The sequence below is a fragment of the Emericellopsis atlantica genome (assembly GCF_019669845.1).
Source record: "Emericellopsis atlantica unplaced genomic scaffold F5Z01scaffold_4, whole genome shotgun sequence".
In the NCBI taxonomy this organism is placed as follows: domain Eukaryota; kingdom Fungi; phylum Ascomycota; class Sordariomycetes; order Hypocreales; family Bionectriaceae; genus Emericellopsis; species Emericellopsis atlantica.
In genome coordinates this window covers 383,454-402,683 of record NW_025764706.1, presented here as the reverse complement: position 1 = coordinate 402,683, position 19,230 = coordinate 383,454, and the positions used below count along the sequence as shown (strand labels likewise).

At 58.9% G+C, this 19,230-nt stretch overlaps 7 protein-coding genes across 7 annotated transcripts; 4 read left to right on the top strand and 3 right to left on the bottom strand.

Annotated features, from left to right (window-relative positions):
* Positions 1 to 161: 161 nt before the first annotated feature.
* Positions 162 to 6,298, top strand: F5Z01DRAFT_671080 (uncharacterized protein; the record flags this gene model as incomplete). Its single annotated transcript, XM_046264648.1, has 2 exons — positions 162 to 262; positions 343 to 6,298. 2 exons carry the CDS (start codon positions 162 to 164, stop codon positions 6,296 to 6,298), a joined length of 6,057 nt encoding a protein of 2,018 aa, XP_046121407.1.
* Positions 6,299 to 6,626: 328 nt separating this feature from the next.
* On the top strand, positions 6,627 to 6,957 carry F5Z01DRAFT_671079 (DASH complex subunit Dad3-domain-containing protein; the record flags this gene model as incomplete). Its single annotated transcript, XM_046264647.1, has 2 exons — positions 6,627 to 6,725; positions 6,781 to 6,957. The coding sequence occupies 2 exons, from the start codon at positions 6,627 to 6,629 to the stop codon at positions 6,955 to 6,957; spliced, it is 276 nt and encodes a 91-aa protein (XP_046121406.1).
* Positions 6,958 to 7,187: 230 nt separating this feature from the next.
* F5Z01DRAFT_633421 (uncharacterized protein) lies at positions 7,188 to 9,140 on the bottom strand (the record flags this gene model as incomplete). Its single annotated transcript, XM_046261951.1, has 4 exons — positions 7,188 to 7,408; positions 7,459 to 8,905; positions 8,945 to 9,008; positions 9,073 to 9,140. The coding sequence occupies 4 exons, from the start codon at positions 9,138 to 9,140 to the stop codon at positions 7,188 to 7,190; spliced, it is 1,800 nt and encodes a 599-aa protein (XP_046121405.1).
* Positions 9,141 to 9,310: 170 nt separating this feature from the next.
* Positions 9,311 to 10,035, top strand: F5Z01DRAFT_391589 (uncharacterized protein). Its single transcript, XM_046259486.1, has one exon. It carries the CDS (start codon positions 9,435 to 9,437, stop codon positions 9,771 to 9,773), a length of 339 nt encoding a protein of 112 aa, XP_046121404.1. The 5' UTR covers positions 9,311 to 9,434; the 3' UTR covers positions 9,774 to 10,035.
* On the top strand, positions 9,981 to 11,471 carry F5Z01DRAFT_391633 (small subunit of acetolactate synthase-domain-containing protein). Its single transcript, XM_046259488.1, has 2 exons — positions 9,981 to 11,037; positions 11,092 to 11,471. Exons 1-2 carry the CDS (start codon positions 10,187 to 10,189, stop codon positions 11,270 to 11,272), a joined length of 1,032 nt encoding a protein of 343 aa, XP_046121403.1. The 5' UTR covers positions 9,981 to 10,186; the 3' UTR covers positions 11,273 to 11,471.
* Position 11,472: 1 nt separating this feature from the next.
* Positions 11,473 to 14,748, bottom strand: F5Z01DRAFT_391593 (uncharacterized protein). The gene is made up of 6 exons (XM_046259487.1): positions 14,448 to 14,748; positions 14,185 to 14,388; positions 13,870 to 14,132; positions 13,564 to 13,813; positions 13,265 to 13,509; positions 11,473 to 13,210 (listed from the first exon to the last, which is right to left on the bottom strand). Exons 1-6 carry the CDS (start codon positions 14,638 to 14,640, stop codon positions 11,696 to 11,698), a joined length of 2,670 nt encoding a protein of 889 aa, XP_046121402.1. The 5' UTR covers positions 14,641 to 14,748; the 3' UTR covers positions 11,473 to 11,695.
* Positions 14,749 to 17,807: 3,059 nt separating this feature from the next.
* On the bottom strand, positions 17,808 to 18,979 carry F5Z01DRAFT_671074 (eukaryotic integral membrane protein-domain-containing protein; the record flags this gene model as incomplete). The annotated part of the gene is made up of 2 exons (XM_046264646.1): positions 17,808 to 18,540; positions 18,606 to 18,979. 2 exons carry the CDS (start codon positions 18,977 to 18,979, stop codon positions 17,808 to 17,810), a joined length of 1,107 nt encoding a protein of 368 aa, XP_046121401.1.
* Positions 18,980 to 19,230: the final 251 nt, after the last annotated feature.

Below are 19,230 nucleotides of genomic sequence, written 5' to 3'. Positions count from 1 at the left end.
GTATTTATCGCGAAGCAACAGCAGGCAACAAGCGAGGCAAGCCTCTTGAAGCAATAGCCACCTGGTGCATCCTTTGAGACGTTCTCCACGAGCGTGGCGGCGGTGCTGTCCGCATTCCTCGACACCGCATCATCTTCATTCCACTCTTGTACGCACAGAAAATGGCCCATTACGAAAGGGACAGCCCTCAGGAAGGGCAACAGTACCTGAGACACTCGCATTCCGCATCTTCAGACCAGGGCAACCGGGCTCTTGTGCCAATGTACGTCTTGTCTTGTTCATCACACTCCCACGCAAAGCACAAATGCTCCTCTGGCGGAAGCTGACACGAACCGACGATAGGTGGGACAGTTCAGACCCCGACCGCGCGCCGCCGCCGTTGCCCTTGAACCCCCAGTCACCGAGTCTGACGTCCCGAGCCGGCACTTCGAGCGCGATCCAGTCGGCCCATGCAGCCCTTAACGAGAAAGCACGGGAAAGTGCTGCCCTGGTGCCTCATGTCGCGAAGCGAATGAACGACTTCTCCCCCGAAAGGACACCGACCGGCCACAGCAGCTCGTCACATCGACGTACGCAGACCTTGCAACCTGGTTCTGTGCGAGGCCTCAGTCTCATGCTCGAGGGCGCTACACAAAGTCCCACAACTTCTCCCTCGAAATCGCCAGAGAAGTCGCTCGAAAAGTCCTACTTCCCTCACACCCGCTCCTCAACAGCGACACCAACAACTGTCCGCCATAGAGACCAAGAGAACGACCAAGAGGGGCTCTCAGAGCGAGGCTCACCAACCAAGGAGCCCCTCAACCTGGGACCCATGCCGGGATCAAGTCTGACGCCCATCATCCGGCCGACTGTCCGTCGACCTCCTCCGCAGAGCATTCTTGGCGAGAACACGCCGCCTCAGTCCTCTACGATGCTGGCACTGCAGACCATGGGTTCACAAACATCACGGGCGGATTCTGAGCCGCCGCTCTCCAATGTCACAAATGGCGCCACCGCCGGGTCCAAGCAGCCTCAGATCACAGACAATCTGTCGGCCCAGATTCTGAGTCTTACCAACATTGCTACTTCTCTGCAGAAGGAGATGTCTGCCCTGAGCCGCAGGAGCAGGGACAATGCGACCGATCTTCTCAGCCTCAAGGAAGCTACTAACACGAGAGACGAGGATATCCGGAAAAGCTTGCGAGACCTCCTTGGTAGCGTCAACGAGACGTCTCACAGGATCACCTCCGGCCCGCAGTTTGGCGGTCTGTACATTGACAACAAACCCCACAACATCACATCACCAGGAAGCCGTGGCTTCCACCTCCCTCGAATCCCTTCACCAAAAAGCTTCTCGGACTCCATCGACAGAGGGTCCGTGAGCACCCCAAGTCTTGTCGGCGGCGATGGCTCGGCTTCCATAGCCCTGCTGGAGAAGATCATCCGTGATATGGGTACGAAAGAGGGCCAGGACACCTTGATCAGCCGGCTAGCAGAAGTATCCACCAAGCTCTCAGGCATGGCGACTGCGTCCAAGGTCGATGAACTAGTCGGCCAGATCCAGGCCCAGGCAGAGAATGCTGTCATCACCAGAGGTCCCCCTATGGGCGACCGCGGCAGGGCGTTCAGCTACGAAGATGGAGAATCGCAAGCTGGATTCAATCCTGGGGCCAGCCACTTGTCCTCGCGCGTTGATGCAGTCCTCCACAACGAGGGACGTCGCTCATCTGCACCTGCTCGCGGGGTGGAGATTCTGAATGAGGACCTGATCAAGATCATTCGCTCCGTCAAGGACAGTGTCGCTCAGGGCGGCGGCCTCACAGCCGAAGTCAAAGCTTTGGTTAGGGAGCTCCGAGGCGAGGTCTTGGGAATGGGCCGTGAGATAGGCAAGCGTCTGGAGCAAGTTGGCCACAAGGGCATCGAAGAGAGCGACCAACCCAGCAAGGACGACGTTTCGCGGGTCATCGACGAAGGCCTGGAGCAAATGAAGGACCAGCTTAACCACGTCCTTCGCGAGCACCGCCGTCAATCGGCGCAGTCCGCCGCCACCTCGAAAAGCTTGGTCGACTACCAGGAAATCTACAATGCCATGCGGGCTGCGCTCCGCGACAATGAAGCCGCTCAGAGCAACATGCCTGATCTGAGCAGGGATGATGTGATTGAAGCTGTACGCGACGCCTGGGAGACGTACAAGCCTGAGATTGAGGTCCAGCAGCTGGGTCTGGAGCGCGACGAAGTGCTCGCGTGCCTGCAAGAGGGACTTCGGGAGTATGCACCTCGCGACGAGCGTCCTAGCGGAGCGACCCGTGACGAGGTGTTCACAGCCGTGGTGGAGGGCCTCCAGCACTTCACCCCTCCCCAGGTCGACACACCTGCTTCAATGTCCAGGGACGAGATCATTGAGGCAGTGAGAGATTGTCTAGAGGAGTTTGAGTTCCCGGTCGCTGCGTCGGCCATCGGGGCACCCGATATCACTAGGGAGGACATGATCCACGCCGTCAAAGAAGGTCTGAATGACTTTGATATACCCCGAGGAGGCGCTCTGGTACCGGCTGGTGGCAACAACGAAGAGATTATGAGTCGTCTCGAAGATCTCATCGGCTATATCAAGCTCGAGTTCAAGGCCGTTTCTCAGGAAGCCAAAGACAATGTGGCAGCCAACGGCCGCGACACGGAGCAGGTTCTGGATGCCACCAAGGACGGGCTCGAGAGCTTGCGTGTGGCCATTGAGAGCTACGTCGACCGGGCCACTGGCGGCTCCATGCAGGAAGAGTTTCTTCAGGGCCTTGCGGGGACCATGGAGGATTTCAAAGATGAAATTTCGCATCTCCTCAACCAGAGTGCGGATGGCTCGCGCGAGCAGCTGCAAGCAGAGCTTGAGGGCCTGCGTGAGATTGTCAACTCGTCCATGGTGCCAGCCACGCCCCAACAACAAGGCAACAACCAGGAGATTCTGGATGCACTCAGCAGCGCCGCGAATAATCTCCGCCAGGAGATCCTCCGTCCTCGATCTGAGACGGCTGAGATTCTGGACGCTCTCAATGATGGTCTGAACGAACTCAAGGCTGGCATCGACAGAATGACCCACAAGCCTGCCGATCTGACCGCTAATGACGAGATCCTTGAGGCCCTCAAGTCTGGCCTCGACTCTGTGCGCTCTGACATTGAGACCATCCGCGAGAACAACAACGAGCAGGCGCTTGCTGCAGTTGCCACCGTTCGAGACTCTCCCTCTATGGACCAGGCCATGATCCCTGCCGACATGGTGAAGCAAGACGATATCAAGAACCTTGAGGTTCTCATCACCCAGTTGCGTATCAAGCTCGAGGCAATGGAGCCTGAGGAGAAGGAGGAGTCAGTCCAGAAGGCTGACCTCACACGCCTCGAAGAGATGCTGCGCAACGTTCAGCAGGGTGTCGAGGAGATCAGCACCCGGGAGACATCGGCAGTGGTCCCCAAGACAGCGACTGTTGAGGACGACGAGGCCCACGATGCGCCACGAGCCGCCAACGGTGATGCAGCGACCAAGGACGACGTGGAAGCCATCGAGACAATTCTGCGCAACACCAAGGCACGTCTGGATGACCTCATGGACGGTGACCAAGCTGTCCGCAAGGACCACCTTGACACTGTTGAGACGCTGATCCTGGAGACGCGCGAGAACATGGCAGCCATGGCCGTCCAACTCGATGTTGTCTCTCGCAAGGAGGACTTGACCACCCTGGAAGCCCTGATCACGCAAATCAAGACGGACTTTGAGGAAGTCAAGGAGAAGTCTGAAAAGGCTGAAGAAGACCCCGACAAGGTTTCCAAGACCGACGTGGAGGCAGTGGAGACTGTCGTGCTTGAGATCAAGAACATCCTCGATGTATTCCAGGGTGTCGACTTTAACAATATGCCGCAGAAGGAGGACCTTGCCGGCATTGAGACTGCGGTCCGGGAGGCTCAGGAGAAGATTGAGAGCTTCAAAGAGTCGTCGACCGCCCTGGTCGAGGCAAAGGACGTTGAACTGAACAGTGTCGGAGACAGGGTCACTGAAGTCAAGACCTTCCTCGAGACGTTCCAAGAGACACTCACAAGCAAGCTCGAGGATGGCAACACGGGCGTCGAGGCGCTGGGCAAACTCCTGGAGATCATGGGCGAGAAGATTGACAAGAACGAAAACATTGGCACCGACCTCAAGGACATGTTCGACACGATGAAGACCGAGTTTGAGGATTCCAAGGCCGTTGTGGCGGGCGCCCGGCTTGAGTCCGACGAGAAGCTGCAGGTGACGACCGAGGGACTCCAAGCCAAGATTGACGAGAAGATTACCGAGTTGGTGACCAAGTACGACGAGTTCATGACGGGCTTTGACGAGAAGATGACGGCGGGTGTGAAGCGCAGCCTGGAGACGGAGGAGGCTGTCGTCGGCACGAAAGCGGTAGCAGACGATCTGAAGCTCCTCGTCGACACGCTCGGCTCGTCGGTGACAGAGTCCTTGGAGAAGATGGAGGAGGCGTCACAAATCGTCTTTGGCAAGGTGGAGGAGATGGTCACCAAGGGCGGCGAGCAGCACGAAGAGGGCAAGGCGGAGCACCAACAGACGCGCGACCAGCTGCAAGAAGCCGTCGCTCTCGTGGAGGGTCTCAAGACGGAGGTGACGGACCAGAACCCCAAGGTTCTTGAGGCGATCCAGGAGGTCCTGGCCCTTGTTGGTCAGCACTACGAGCACTCCAAGACATCGACGACCGACATCCAGGAGAAGATTGTGGAGGCCAAGCCTGAGATGCCCCTTCTCCCGCCTCCACCTGAGAAGTACGATGATACCGCGGTCCTGTCCAAGCTGGACTGCCTCGTAGAGTCTAGGTACGACGACACCGAGCTCCGCCAGAAGCTGGATGTCATCGCCGAGCTCAAGTATGACGACACGGAGCTGCGCGAGAAGCTGGACCAGATTATCGAAGCCAAATATGACGATAGTGAGCTTCGCGAGAAGCTGGACCAACTCGTCGAGGGCAAGTACGACGACGCGGAGCTGCGTGGCAAGCTGGACCAAATCATCGAGGCCAAATACGACGACACGGAGCTTCGTGGCAAGCTTGATCAGCTGATTGAGGGCAAGTACGACGATGCAGAGCTCCGTGAGAAGCTCGATCAGCTCGTCGAGGCCAAGTACGATGACTCTGTCGTGCGGGAGAAGCTTGACCAGCTCGTCGAGGCCAAGTATGACGATACCGTCGTCCACGAAAAGCTGGACAAGCTCGTCACGTACGGCGACTCGACACAGCAGGCTTTCACGCAGCTCGAGACGCTGGACAAGGTGCACGAGGCTGTTGCCAGGACGGCGGCCGACATTGCTGCCTTCCTCAGCATCCAGACCCAGCGGATTACCGACGAGCACGAGGACCGGGAAAAGACGCTGCAGGACACCATTTTCTCGCTGGAGCGAAAGCGAGGCGAGCGTGACCATCTTGAAGCGTCGGTACGCAGCCTCCGGGACGAGGAGGAGAGATTGCGCAACAATGTCATGACACTACGCACGGAGCAGGAGAGCCTGATAAGACAGAAGACTCGCCTGACGGGCGACGTGTCGTCACTGGAGACGGCGCTGCAACTGCGCAAGGAGGAGCTGTTTGAGGTCGAGGCCCGGGGCGAGCGTCTGGAGAGGCGGATCATGGAGAGCGTCATGGACCAGTCGCGGGTGCTCCTCATGTCCAAGGCGACTAAGAACAGCACGGACTCGATGAACAGGAAGCGCGTTAAGAAGCCTTTGGCGGCAGAGGGGACGCCAACTGCCAAGCCGTCGCCCAAGCCGGTGCTGAACATGGCGTTGTCGGGCAAGCGTAACCTCGCCCCGCCAGGCCAGACGGGGGCGTCGCGCCGCATCGCCTCTCTCGGACAGATCAACAACAATGTGTCCTCTGGCGGTGTCAAGAGGAGCCAGAGTGTGAGGACACCGGCTGGTGGTGTTGGCGGCGCCAAGTCGTATCGCAAGCGCAGCTGGGGCGGTGACATGATCCCTGCCGAGGCCGACAAGGAGAACCTGGGCGTCAAGGAGACGGTTGTGGAAGTGGACGAGGGCGAGACGCCTGGCTTGCTGGGCAACCTGGCGACCGAGTCGGCCCTAAGCGAGGAGGTGGCCACGGACGACCAGAGCGACGCGGGGACGTTACGCCGCAGCAGTTACATGACGGGCAGCACGGACCTGTACACGGGCTCCGAGTATGATGAGACGGCGAGCGAATGGACGGCGAGCGTCGTGGGCAGCTCTGTAGCGGCGACAGACTTGGGGGAGAGTGAGCCGGGCGCAGGCGACGTGGTGGTATATGGGCAGTAGCAGGACGGTGATGGATTGATGACTGTATGACGGAATTCTTGTGTTTGTACTGGCGTTTCCGGTTTGTCAGGGATGGTATTATATTGGTAGTGAGCGGTATATCTATTTGCATGTTCAGGTCGAGGAGCGAGCATAGAAAGCAGTCTTGTCATTGTGTGGTGTTGATGAGTGTCATGTGGAGTCCATACATAATATAAGATATAACAACAAGAGGGCCCCACCACGCATTCAACCTCAACTTGAACTGAGCACGCGTCGAAAGAACACATCCAGCAACTTGACTTGCCAGCCTCTTTCATCGAGCGCTCAAGGAGCAACGACAGACACAATGGAGCCAGGCTCCTCGCACCTGGCCCCGCCTGAGCTGACGCCGCTGCAGCAAGAGGTGCTGGAGGAATATGAGCGGCTGGCGGAGAACATGAAAAAGGTCCAACTCTCCGACCATCAGCCCTTGAACAGAATGCTGACGCGGTTCTAACTAGCTCGCCTCCACACTCGACGACCTCGCGTCGAATCCGACGGCGGAAATCATGGACGGGCTGCGCGATCTGGAGCGCAAGACGAGCCTGGCGTTCACGCTCCTCAAGGCCAGTGTGTACAGCATCGTGCTGCAGCAGGAGATTGACTGGGGCGGTGGCGGCCAGCAGCAGGAGGAGTAGGGCCTGAAAAAGGCACCGGCAGACACACACATGGCAATGATACCCACAAAGAGACACACACAAAGAGACACGAGACCTCGTGGTGTATTTAGTTTACACGCGTGAGACGGGGGGAAGCCCAGAATAAACCTTCCCGCCTGCCCTCCGCTTCTTGTACAAGGCTTCTGTACAGGCTTCTAATGATATATGATATACACATGACAACAATAACAGCAACGCCCGTCCTGCCCTCACGCCGTCGACCCCCCATAGTACACTTTCCGCACGTCGACCAGCTTCTTACCACGGCCAATGGCAATCTCCTCCGGGTCGGGCTGCTCGAGGAGGGCCTTGTAAAAGGCCTTGACCGAGTTCATGGGACTCTTGGAGCGGGGCAGCTGGACGCTGAGGTCCTGGATGCCGACGGCGCGGCACATTTCGAAGATGCGGGCCGGGACACGGAGACCGAAGCCTGGAGGAGTTAGTTTCTTCTTCTTTTGTGAGGGGAGATGGACAACAAACCCGGCGGGCGCGACTGCAGCTCGGCGACGGTGCCGCTCAGCTTGGCCGTGACGTTGCCGTAGATGGTCCTGTTCTCGTAGCGCCGAATGGGCCGCATGTTGCGCATGGCGAGACCCATGGCGGCCTCGCGCGCGACACTGGGCTCAATAGACTTGGCCATGCCGATGCCGAGGCGGCCGTGACCATTGCCGGCGAGGACGATGACGGAGGCCTTGCGCACCTTGCCGAGACGCGTCTGGTTGGCGACGTTGCGCGTGGCGAGGACCTTGGTGTACAGCTTCTGGATGGTCCTGACCGGCAGCCCGCTGGTCTTCTTGTACCGCTCATAGCGGCCGTCCGGGTCGTCTGGGTCCTCGTCGGAGCGGAACTTGCCCTCGACGCCGGGGATCTTGCCCGTGTCGGGCTGCTCGGCCGTCGTGGCGTGGATGAGGCCGTCGGGCGCGTCCTTGGCCAGGTCCACCTGCGCGGGCCGGAGGAGCTCGTAGCTGTCCTCGGAGAACATGTTCTCAAACTCCTTCTGCCACTGGGCGTCAATCTCCTCGTTCAGCCGCGTCGCCTGGCCGCGGGTGAGGGCGCCCTTGGCCTTGGCGGCCGCGGTGTCCATGTCGTCGGCGTACCGCTCGACGCCGTCCTCGTCAAGCTTGGCGACGTACCGCTCAATCAGGCTGGGGTCGCGCTCCATGTCGTCGAGCTCCGCCTCGGTGAGGTCCATGGTGTCCATGCCGACCTCGGTGCGGCGCACCTTGCGCATGGCGCGCAGCAGGCTCCGCGAGATCATGTCGTTGGTCGACTTGGTGGCCAGGTCCGTCATCTTCTTGTACTGCGCCTCCATGTACTCCTGCTCGGTGGGGAACAGGGGCTCGTCGGCGGTGATCTTGGCCTCGGGCTTGACGTCGTACCGCGGGTCCATGACAGCGTAGTCGTCAATGTACGTCGGGCGGTGAATGTCGTCGCGCAGGCGGCCCTGGAAGATCATGTCCTCGGAGTCGACGGCCTTCTCGCCGGCCAGGAGCGCCTCCATCTGCTCGGGCGTGTACTTTTGCCGGAGCTTGTCCAGCTCCTCGGGCGTCAGTTCGCCAAACTTGTCGGCCTTGTACGCCTTGAGCGTGTCAGCATTCGTCAGGCCCAGCTCCGACGCCTTGACGTTGCGGAACTGCGACCGCCGGGGCTTGGAACATGACGTGGAGCTGTGGAACGGGAGACATTGGGCGGCGGCGGTGGCGGCGGCGTAGGGGGTCGAGGAGGGCGGTTGTGTTCGCGTCTGGCTCAGGCAGCGACCGACGAGGCGGCGTGCCGCTGGTCTCGAGACGCTCATGGCCGTGTGTGTCCGTCCGCTTCGGTTGCGAAGCTCGGCGAGGGCGAGATTTGCTGTCGGGAGCGAGCGAGTCTCCTTACGCGGCGTCGCGACGTGCTGCTTGCTTGGCTTGACGGTCTGGTCTGGTCTGGTCTGGAGATTTTTCGATGCTCGACTCAATTGCCCACTCACGATGGCAGGCACCCAATTGGGTGGTCCCTGAGCGCGGTGGAATCCGCGTTCTGATTGGCCAGACCTGCTTAGTCACATTCGGCATATCCACATGCAAATGCAGACCACAGCACAAAGTTATGCATCACAGACAGGCAACATCTTCACTCTTCTCGAGTAAAAGTATGGAATCTTCAGCCTTGAATGAACGCGTCATCTCGAACTGCGATGATGCTTTCCTCGACCTGTCAATATACGTGTAGGCGCGCCCACTGCGAGCCCAAGACACCGACGTGACGCTAGGTGAAACCACTCCGTGGCTTGTCACGAACCCTCATGTTACAGGTTGCGTTTCGGTGCCTCGAGTGAAGCGCCTCCATTTGATGTCTGCGTAGCATACATAGTTTGTCAGGAGCAGCTCTGGCTTCAAATCTTCAATTTTATTTTTTTTCAATCAATGTAGCCTTGTCGTGTATTTGTCCAGAATCCAGTCCGCAGTCACCCTTATTACATGATCCAGCTGGCCATCATCAACCTGTATACAGTACACAGCTACATCGGCACCATGTCGCAATTCGGGTTCATGAAGCGCGTCGGCGCGTCGGATCGTGCCGTCGCTGTCCTCAACGACCAGCCCCAGCTCTTCACCACGCTCGTCCTCGTCCTCGTCGGCCTCGCCGCGCAGTGCGGGTTCATATACTTCATCCACTACGCCACACTCAAGCCCGAGCAAAAGAACAAGAAAAAGAAGGAAGACGGCCGGAAGCGCGCCGGCACCGGAGCCGCAGGCGGCAATGGTGGAGGAGCAGGGTCTGGCAACGCGCGCTTCTTTGGCTTCAGGAGGTCATGATAAACGCAGGAGAAGTCAGTGGAGGAAGGAATGTTAACTACTATTACGTTGGTTCTGGCGTCTTCAGCTTACTGTGAACAATGCATTGTCACTCTGCAAGTCCAGTCCTTGACCTCTCCGTGCGGCCCCGGGTATTGGCGGCCACCACGCACGTCCTGCACTAACAGCCGCACGCGCTCCGACAGCGGCGCAGCTGTTAGCGTCGGCCTCCAGCCACTCACCGATCCCAATTCCCCGCCGACGCCGGCGCTGTTTTTCCTATTCTCTCCTCAGGACTCATCCATCCATCACCCTCTCTACTAAAGGGAGTCAATTCGTCGCGAGAGCAAGTCTTCCGTTGCTCTCCCACAATCCCGCGTCCGTGAGTGCGAGAGAGAGACTATTCCCTCATCGCCACCACAGCCGCATTCGCCATGTCCTCGCTTCGGCCCATCGCCCAGCGCTGGGCCGCCAAGACGACGACGACCTCTGTCGCAAAGGCCTCTCCTGTGGCCGGCCTCCGCTACAACTCGTCGTCCTCGTCGTCACCGCCCTCCTCCTCTTCTTCCTCCTCCTCGCGCGGCCCCAGCTCCTCCACCTCGGCGCTCGCCTACAAGGCCCTGCACCGTCGCTCCGCGCCTCTCCCCAAGAGCGCCGCCACGCCCGCCTGGTCCGCCCAGTCCGCCGTCTCCAACATCCTCTACGAGACGCCCACGCCCCCGACCGACCCCCCCAAGCGCCACATCCTCAACTGCCTCGTCCAGAACGAGCCCGGCGTACTCTCCCGCCTCTCCGGCATCATCGCCGCCCGCGGCTTCAACATTGACTCCCTCGTCGTCTGCAACACAGAGGTCGAGGACCTCTCCCGCATGACCATTGTCCTCACCGGCCACGACGGCGTCGTCGAGCAGGCCCGCCGCCAGCTCGAGGACCTCGTCCCCGTCTGGGCCGTCCTCGACTACACAGAGGCCGCCCTCGTCCAGCGCGAGCTCCTCCTCGCCAAGATCAACATCCTCGGCCCAGAGTACTTTGAGGAGCTCCTCCACCACCACCGCGAGATCACCACCGGCCACCCCGCCGTCGCCGACGAGCTCGCCGCCGCCGCCGCCGAGCAGGGCCAGCAGCAGACCCTCGAGCAGACCGCAAAGGACTTTCACCCCAGCAAGCTCGCCGCCTCCGAGGCGTTGCGCCACAAGCACGAGCATCTCAAGTCCATCACCTACTTTGCGCACCAGTTTGGCGGCAAGGTGCTGGATATTAGTAATACCAGCTGCATCGTCGAGGTGTAAGTTGTCTCCTCCCCACCAGATAGAACACGTGCTGACAATCAATTTCACAGGTCCGCAAAGCAGAGCAGGATCGACTCCTTCCTCAAGCTCGTCGGCCCCTTTGGCATCCTCGAGTCCGCACGCACCGGTCTCATGGCCCTGCCTCGCTCGCCCCTCCACGGCATCAACGAGGAGGCCATTGCCAAGGAGGCGGATGAGGCTGTCGACGCGAGCCAGCTTCCCCCTGGCTAGGGGCTTTGTGCAAGTTGGTGTATAAGACGCGCGCGCTTCTTTACCCATCCATACTGCTCCACGGAGACTTGTTCGAGTTGTTCGAGAAAATACGTATTTCAAAAAAAAAAAAAAAAAAAAAAAAAACATGTATCATTTCCTAGTGTGACTTCTCTGTAAATAGAAAGACACAACTGCAAGGCCTAGCTTGCCCCCCTAACCTTCCTCCCCTCCCCTCCCACCCCCTTTGCCCGCCTTGCTCCGAGAAACGTGCGTCATGAGAAAAAAAAATTGTAACATGGCAAGGGAAAGCAAACGTCAAGTCGAGCGATATACAAAGTTCGCGCTGTCCAGCGAGGCAGCTTCCTATCAACATACAAGCAAGCGCTCAGGCCTTTTCTCCCTCCTTCGGTATGTGTCCGGCTCCAGCATGAATAGATGCTCCTACTCCGCAGCGCTGGCGGTAGACCCGCCGTTGGCCGCCCCGCTGGCGCTCTTAGGCGACGTCTTGCTGTCCGCTGCGGCGGCTGGGGCAGCGCCCGCTGTGCCATTCGTGTGCGCCGCCTTCTTCTCGTCCTCGCCACTGTCGTCGTAGTCCTCGTCCACGTCCATCTTGCGAGCCGCTCGCTCGGGCTCGTTGGCCGGCTGCGCAGCTTGCGTCGGCTGGGCGACTGGCGTCGACTCTGCGGCCGCCGGCTCCTCTTTGGGCGCCGCCTCGGCTCGAGGCTTCTCGTGGGCGGCAGAGACCACTGGGCTCGGTGCCTGCCCTGGGTGTCCCTGCGCGCCACTGGCGTGGTGTCCTTGGTGATGCGCCGCTTCCGAGGGATGATAGGCCTCCTTGGCCTGCGGGGGCTCCTCGGCCCTCCTTTGGTCCTCGCCGCGCTTTTGATCTTCCGCACGTCTCGCTTCAGAGGAGTTACGTCGGAAGCTGTCCCGTCGTGGGGTAGACGGGCGTCGATGGCGCACGTCTTCCAGGCGAGCCCGGTTCTCCTCGCTCGCCGGCTTCTTGACTGCGCCCTCTTCCTCCCATTCACGCATGCGCTTGGGGCCAGGCCCTGTCGATGTCGGGCGCTCGTCCGCAGGCCGCTGCTCAGCGCCCGGTACGGATGACGGTGCTTGGGTCGCATTGCTCTCGGGCGCACCAGGGTGCGCACCTTCATGGTGATGAGCGGGGTACATGGGAGGCTGGTGCTGAGGATACGCCGAAGTGGGCGACGGCATGCGGTTGTCGTGGGGAGGAGGCCCGTGAGGTGGGCCATGGGGAGGACGACCGTCAGGACGAGGGCTGTTGTTGGCACGGAAAGGCGTGCCACCGTTGGAGTGAGTCGCGCCGTTCAAGTGGCTTGGAGGAGGCCCAGCCGGTGATGGGGCTGCGCCACCCCAGTTAGGGTTGGGAATTCGGCCCTCCGACCCTGGTGGGTGGCCAGGAGCTTGCCCGTGCGATGATGGCGGTTGACCATAGTGGTGACCACTGGGGGGAGGCGACTGGCCCCGGCGTGGAGGAGGAGCCCCGCGGCCAGGCTCAGGATAGCCCTGGCGCATATGCGTATCTTGTTGGGGCGTTGGCTGGCGCTGGGGTCCAGGCAAGGCCTGTCCACGATAGCCCTCGCTACGCTCGTTGAAGGGGTTCGCGGGCTGAGATGGCGGGTTGACACCGGCAAGGCGACCAGCCCAGTTCTCGCCAGCCGCAGCACCTCCTTGTGACGCTGGTGGAGGAGGAGGGCCGCCGCTCGGTGGGTGCTGCTGCGGGCCGCCCCAAGACGGTCCCTGAGGTCCCGAAGCCTGGTAGGTATTGGGGTGGACATCAGCTGGCTGAGGTGCGGCCGGCGGTGGGCCGCCGTTGGTTCCGGAACGCAGCAGTTGGAGACGGGCCTTGATGTGCGGGTTGTCGGGGTCGAGCTCGGCTGCGCGTTGGTAGGCGTCCATGGCATCAGTAACCTGGTTGTTACAAGATTCATACTGTTTGCTGGTCAGCACGCCTGCGCGCGTGAGGGAAGCATGCAGTCAACTTACCAGAGTGCCAAGATCGTACCAAACTTCGGAGATAAAGGGGTTGAGGCGAATGGCGCGACTGTACGCGTCAAGCGCATCTCTGTACTGGTTGATCTGGTAGTAGAGAACACCAATCGAGCACCAGAACGTCGGGTTCTTGCCATCGCGGTAGACGGCCTGCTGGTAGGCCTCGTATGCTTTGGGGTACTTCTGCTGCGACATGTAGCAACGTCCGAGGAGGTACCAGCTCTGTGAGTCTTGGCCATCTGGTGAAAGAATGTCAGTGTCTCGCAAGAACAAGGTGGAGCAGCACAACACACCAGCTTGGACCGATCTCTCCAAGTACGCAATAGCGCGCTCTTGCGATTCGAATGAACTGCTCTGTTGGTGATGGAGCCAACCCAGTTGCTGTAGAACCTTGGCATGGTTGGGCGTGTTATCCAGCACCTGGTTGTAGGCAGCCTTCGCATTGTCATATTGCTTCTGTTGTTCATGCACATGGCCGATCTGGAACCAGATGTCGTCCCGGGTCAGCGGTGCAGGTGGCGAGTTGACGATATAATTGAAGCACTGGAGAGTCAGATTAGTCCCTGGAAAAGTCGCCTCGCCAGTGTTGGTGTGCCTACCTCTAGACTCTGATGGAACTTGTTTTGGCCTTTGTATATGATTCCGAGGCGAAAGTAGATCTCATTGGCCTTGTCAAAGTCGGGCTGGATTTGCATGACTTGGGAGAACGCCTCCTCTGCATAGTCGTAGCTGCCGTAGCGGTCATATAGTATGCCGATGCCGTACCACAGCATGGGGTCTTTCGGGTCGCGCATGTTAACAAGTGCCTGTTGATACGCGTCGTATGCTTTTTGCAAATTCTCCGACATGAGGTAGCAATGGCCTGTCAGGTTAGGCAAGCTCATTTGTGCGCGTTGAGGATTGGTGAAACTTACCGAGGTTGCCCCAGGCCTCGCCGTTCTGAGGCTCCATCTGCACAATGGTGCGGAAGAATTCGAGCGCCTTCTCGTATGCTTCCTTGGCCTTGTACAGCATGCCGATAGCGTTCATGGCAGCTGTGGAATTGGGGTTCGCTTGCAGCGCGCGCTCGTAAGCATGCAACGCCTCGTCAGGGACGCGCAGGAGCTCCGAGAAACTTCCTGTTGAGGGGCTCAGTCAGATATCTACACATGCAACTTGCATTGACACGGCGACCTACCAATCTGAAGCCAGACATGCTCGTTGACGCCGGCAATCGACTGACTTAGAGTTGGGCCGGCCCAGTGGGGCGGATGGCTTGTGTGACCCGGAGGAGGGTGATGTTGGTGATGATTTTGCTGCTGCTGCTGCTGTTGCTGTTGCTGCTGCTGGCCCATCATCATGGTCGGTGAGGGATGATGGTTGGCCGCCATGGTTCTTTGGCAGGCTCGGGCGATGCGACCGCCGATGCGCTGCTGTTGCTGCGATGCGGAAATTCGTCAACAGCGCTCGCGGAGGCAAAGGAAATATTGGTTTCGCGGAGCTCTCGAACAATGAGTCGTCGAGTTCAATCGGTTGGGTGCTTGCAGAGGTACGGTGGTCCCAGGCTAGGCGCGCGTCGCCCACGACGACGAGAATTGGAGCCGTCGGTCACGGGAGCTTGAGGCTGTAAATAATATTGCGATGACGATACGCGCGCAGGCGATCCGAGGGATAGCAGGAAACCACTGCGTATGACCAAGCGCCACGCAGGACGGTATTGGGATTGTTGATACTAGAGGTGGCCTGACCCAGCGCGCAGCTATTATTATGGGAAAGGAAGAAACGACGGGTTGGGGGGGAGGCCGGACGAAGAAGGCTTTCTCGTGCCGCCATTGCAAACTCACCTTACCCACGCTCCAATGCGGTACGTACCTCGACAGGGAAAAGACAGTCTGTCTGGCGGCATGCAGCTAGTGGTCATTAGCACCACGGCGGGGTGGTCTTGGCGTGCGCGGGCGGGTCCAGCCCATGTCCACGCCGCGCCTGGGGTGTGCTACAGAACAGGGGCGCCTAACTCCATGTCGTCTGCCGGCCCGCCCATCGTGGTCCAAATCGTCGGCGGCCCTAATTCGCGTACTACGTATGCAGCCTGACCAGAGAGGCTGCCCCAAACCCCAGGCGATGAAGTCATGTGTCCGGCTACCCTATATCACCACCTACTGCCCCAATTCCCGCATCGTACTTTGTTGATTTCTCGTGCGCACGTCGACACAAGGTCTTGCATACTTAAAACGCAATAATTTGAGTTGTATATAAGAGACATGGCTTTGGGTGTGTGATTCCCTGGGCGTGCATGTGAACGGTCGAAATTGAAGACAAACTGTCAGGATGCTAATTAACACCAAATACACTACACGTAAGTCAAAATGATAAGCAACCGCAAAACCAGCCTTGCGCCATCGGCGATGAAAGGCTGCACTCGTCAATGTGAGCAAGTCACAACAGCTGTGTGAAATCCCCAACATCCGGCGAAACTTCAGAACATCTCAATGTGTCTGCCCGCGCGAATGACTCAGATACATGGGAGACTAAGTAATAGTACTAGTACTGAGTTAAGTGCTCACCTAGACAACTTTCTTCATCTTCACGCCAAAGATATCACTAGCGAGAACACTATGAACACAAAACGCTCGAAACTCAATCTCGAGTGTGCTAGATCTCGCCGCTTGAACGCAATTCATACAGGGTGTTCCAAGCACGCTACTCATCAAGAAGCTGCGGCTGTTGTCACTAGCTCCAAGTGGCCAGATCTCGAGGCGTCGCGTAAAAAAAGAGGGAAGGTGTAACCTTATATGACCGCGCCGTTCCAAACGCGCGCAGACAGATATACGACACTTTTGCGTTTCTGACTAGTTTCACGGTTCAATCCTGATGATCGATCATGCGAAGGGCTCCAATATCCGCAAAAATCCCCGGTGTTGCGCACGGAGGCTCAGTTGGCCCATCGACAGCCGGTGACGCGATATTGCCTGGCAAACGACCATCAGCCTCTTCTATGCAAGAGGCCAGAAAGGAATCCAAAGATCCCATTAATGTTCGTGCGTCAGCCACATCCTTGACACGCCCATGATAGGTCAGCAGCTGAATAGGGCCCTAGGACGGTTGGCGCGTAATTAGGGCGTGAAATAAATTAACGCTTGGCCAGATCCAACTGACGATTCAAGAGACGGAATCGCGGGTTGTGTGAGACTCGATGGGGATCCAGTCCCCTGCCGTGTTCATCATGAGCGAGCACAGAGCACTGAAAAGGGGGGGTGGGGAGCCAGCCGGGCGCAACATGTCAAGCGTCGGGAATGGAAGGTTCGGTGGGAGGGCACGCACCATCCTGACGAGCATGCTGCAGGTGGAAAGGGGGGCGTGATCGTGACGCAGTGAGAGGTCGGGGTGTTGGTAACCGACCTGGCTGAAAAGCAGTGGGGAAGGGGCTGCCCACAATTCCTTCCTTCTGCTGCCCCTAACCTACCTACTTAACTTACCCTAGCCCACTGCTCTACGTAACATCATCAAAAGGGTCGCCGCACCGCACCGCACCGCACCGCACCGCACCAGCTGCACGGTGTGCGCCGCTTGAGCCACTGCCCGTCTGCTTCAAACCATCATAACCAGGTCTCGCATCTTTCATGCAACCTGACGCTCCCGCCATGCACGTCGACGCAGGATGGCCGTCCGTTGCTGCGACTGGCCCTCGCGCTCGCAGGTGCCAGCAACGCAACCTCTCAATCAGACAAAAGACCGGACCGGACCCCATCAGTGATCACCCAGCCACCTCTGTTCTTCTAGTGTGCTTGCATGGCGCGGCTTTTGCAGCACCACGCGGGATGCCTAAAATACTAGCTACTTACTATTATGCTTGATGTACTTACTTATGCATGTTTTTCTGAGTAAGTCATCGGAGATAAGATCCATTCGCTCTACGCACTCATCCGCCACCACTCCGTTTCCTATCCTACGTGTTTTAGACAAATGGGGAAACACGACTATTGTCCGTGCCGATGGCCACTTGCACATGGCCGATGGCGCGCCACATATGACACACATAGTACCAGTGTACCACCCGCCGACAAGGGAGGACCAAAATGATCAACGACTCGCACAACGACCCGTTAACACTTGTGCTGTCTTCTGTGTCGCATTCCAAGATCTGTTCTGGCTCGGCTATGATGTGCAAACTGACTGGACGCGACGTGCCCGGCACAATGGTTCGCCTGATGACTGCAAGATCATGCTGCCGCCGCGAGTCTTCCACGGTTCTGGCTCTTCCAAGGGCTCACTTCAATCAGCACGGCAAGTGGGCGCCTCTCATCTCAGACCATCGCGTCAGGTGCTCGCTAATTAGCTCTCCTCCAGGCGCACTTGTATCGCAAAAGATCTGAATTCTTCGTGAAAATGTCCACTGCAAATGCGTGAAACGACTCGTGGACCACCAAACATTAATCAACGCTATGTCTACGTCGTACAGCCATGCGCTCCACATGCTCCTTTTGATGTCGCCTGCTGATGAGACATGGCTCAACACCTCCCAAACTCCGGAAGCCACCAATAGCACGTAAAAAGACGCTCAGTGCCTGTCCTCATCATCGTCGTGATCGGGCTCAAACTTGGTCTCGCCCAGCATCGGCCCCGGCTGTGACGTGGTGGCTGTCTGCGCGTTCGCCTGGTGTTGTGACCGTTGGCCGTCTTGCTGCCCACCACCAGGAGCCTGCGCAGACGGCTGCGAAGGCGACCTGCTCGGCGCGGTACCTGTCGCAGCGTGCAATCTCTGGTCCAAAGCCCTCAGGGCGATGGCCCGCCTTCGTTCGGCCTCTGCGCGGGCGCTGCCGGGTGTCCCCCTCTGGAGATAGCTCTCACCCCTGGCGGCGGACATGTCGGCCTGCGAGAAGGGCGCGCATACACGCATCGCCACGAGCGCCTCGAAGATCTGGTCGGCGAACGCGGCCACGAATGGCTTCGCGGGAGCAGGGAAGAACTCCGCAAAGGCAAATGTTTCGCTCGCATCGCCTCGTAGGCCGGCTGACTGCGACGAGGCTTCCAAGTCGGGGAAGACAGTCTTGTAGAAGCGCAGGTACGTCCAGCTCGTCAGGAACCCAAACAGGGCCAGCCAGAAGCTGGCGATGGACAGGGCGGGCGTCAAGGAAAGCAGTGTCACCACGCCCAGGTGGACGAGGGGAAACCGAGGGACGCGCAGGGAGAGTATCCCGCGGAAGAGTGTGACGGTATGGGCGGGCACGAGTTGACTGAAAGCGACGAGGAAGGATATCTGAATCGAGATGGTTCCGGAGACAACGGTCAGTCTGCAACGCGAATATTGTTAGCTGGCGCACCACGCAAGGGAGCAAGGGGGGAGGTAATCGCATACGTCCAGCTTTCGTTGCGCGAGAGAGTGAACAGAATCACGAGCATGCCAAAGGTCAAGAAGTTTGGGACCAGCGTGACGAGCGCCACAAACTTGGCCAACTCGCGTGAGGACCAGGCACGCTCAAGATACCGCCCGCCGTAGTAGAGTGTCGCAGCGCCCACCGCCAGCGTGAAGATGTTGCTCTCGACGAGCGATGTCGTGAGGAGCGTCCATGGGTACACGATCGATAGTTGGGGGACGAAGGTGAGGTATGGTATGACGATCTCGGCGTGCTCTGTCCATTGGCGATAGCGGATGGCAGAAGAGAGCATCGACTGGAAGACGAGGCCCGCGAGGAGGACGCGCGTCACAGGGGGGATATTTATTCGCGCCATGGCTAGCGCGCGACCGAAGAGGAGCGGAGTGTCGATGAGTGTGATGAGGTTGAGCAAAGCCGTACGCGCAAAGCTCGGCGGGCTTATTACTGCTCTCCTGGCTGGGCGTCGTCTTTTGAGGCTGGCGGAAATGTCAAGCCCCAGCAAGTCTTGGGCGGTCAGGGATAATTACAGTGAGAGGAGTGCAGCTACCGAAGAACAGAAGTCTATTGGCCAGAGCTAGGAGAAAGGCTCCACGACAGCTGGTTAGG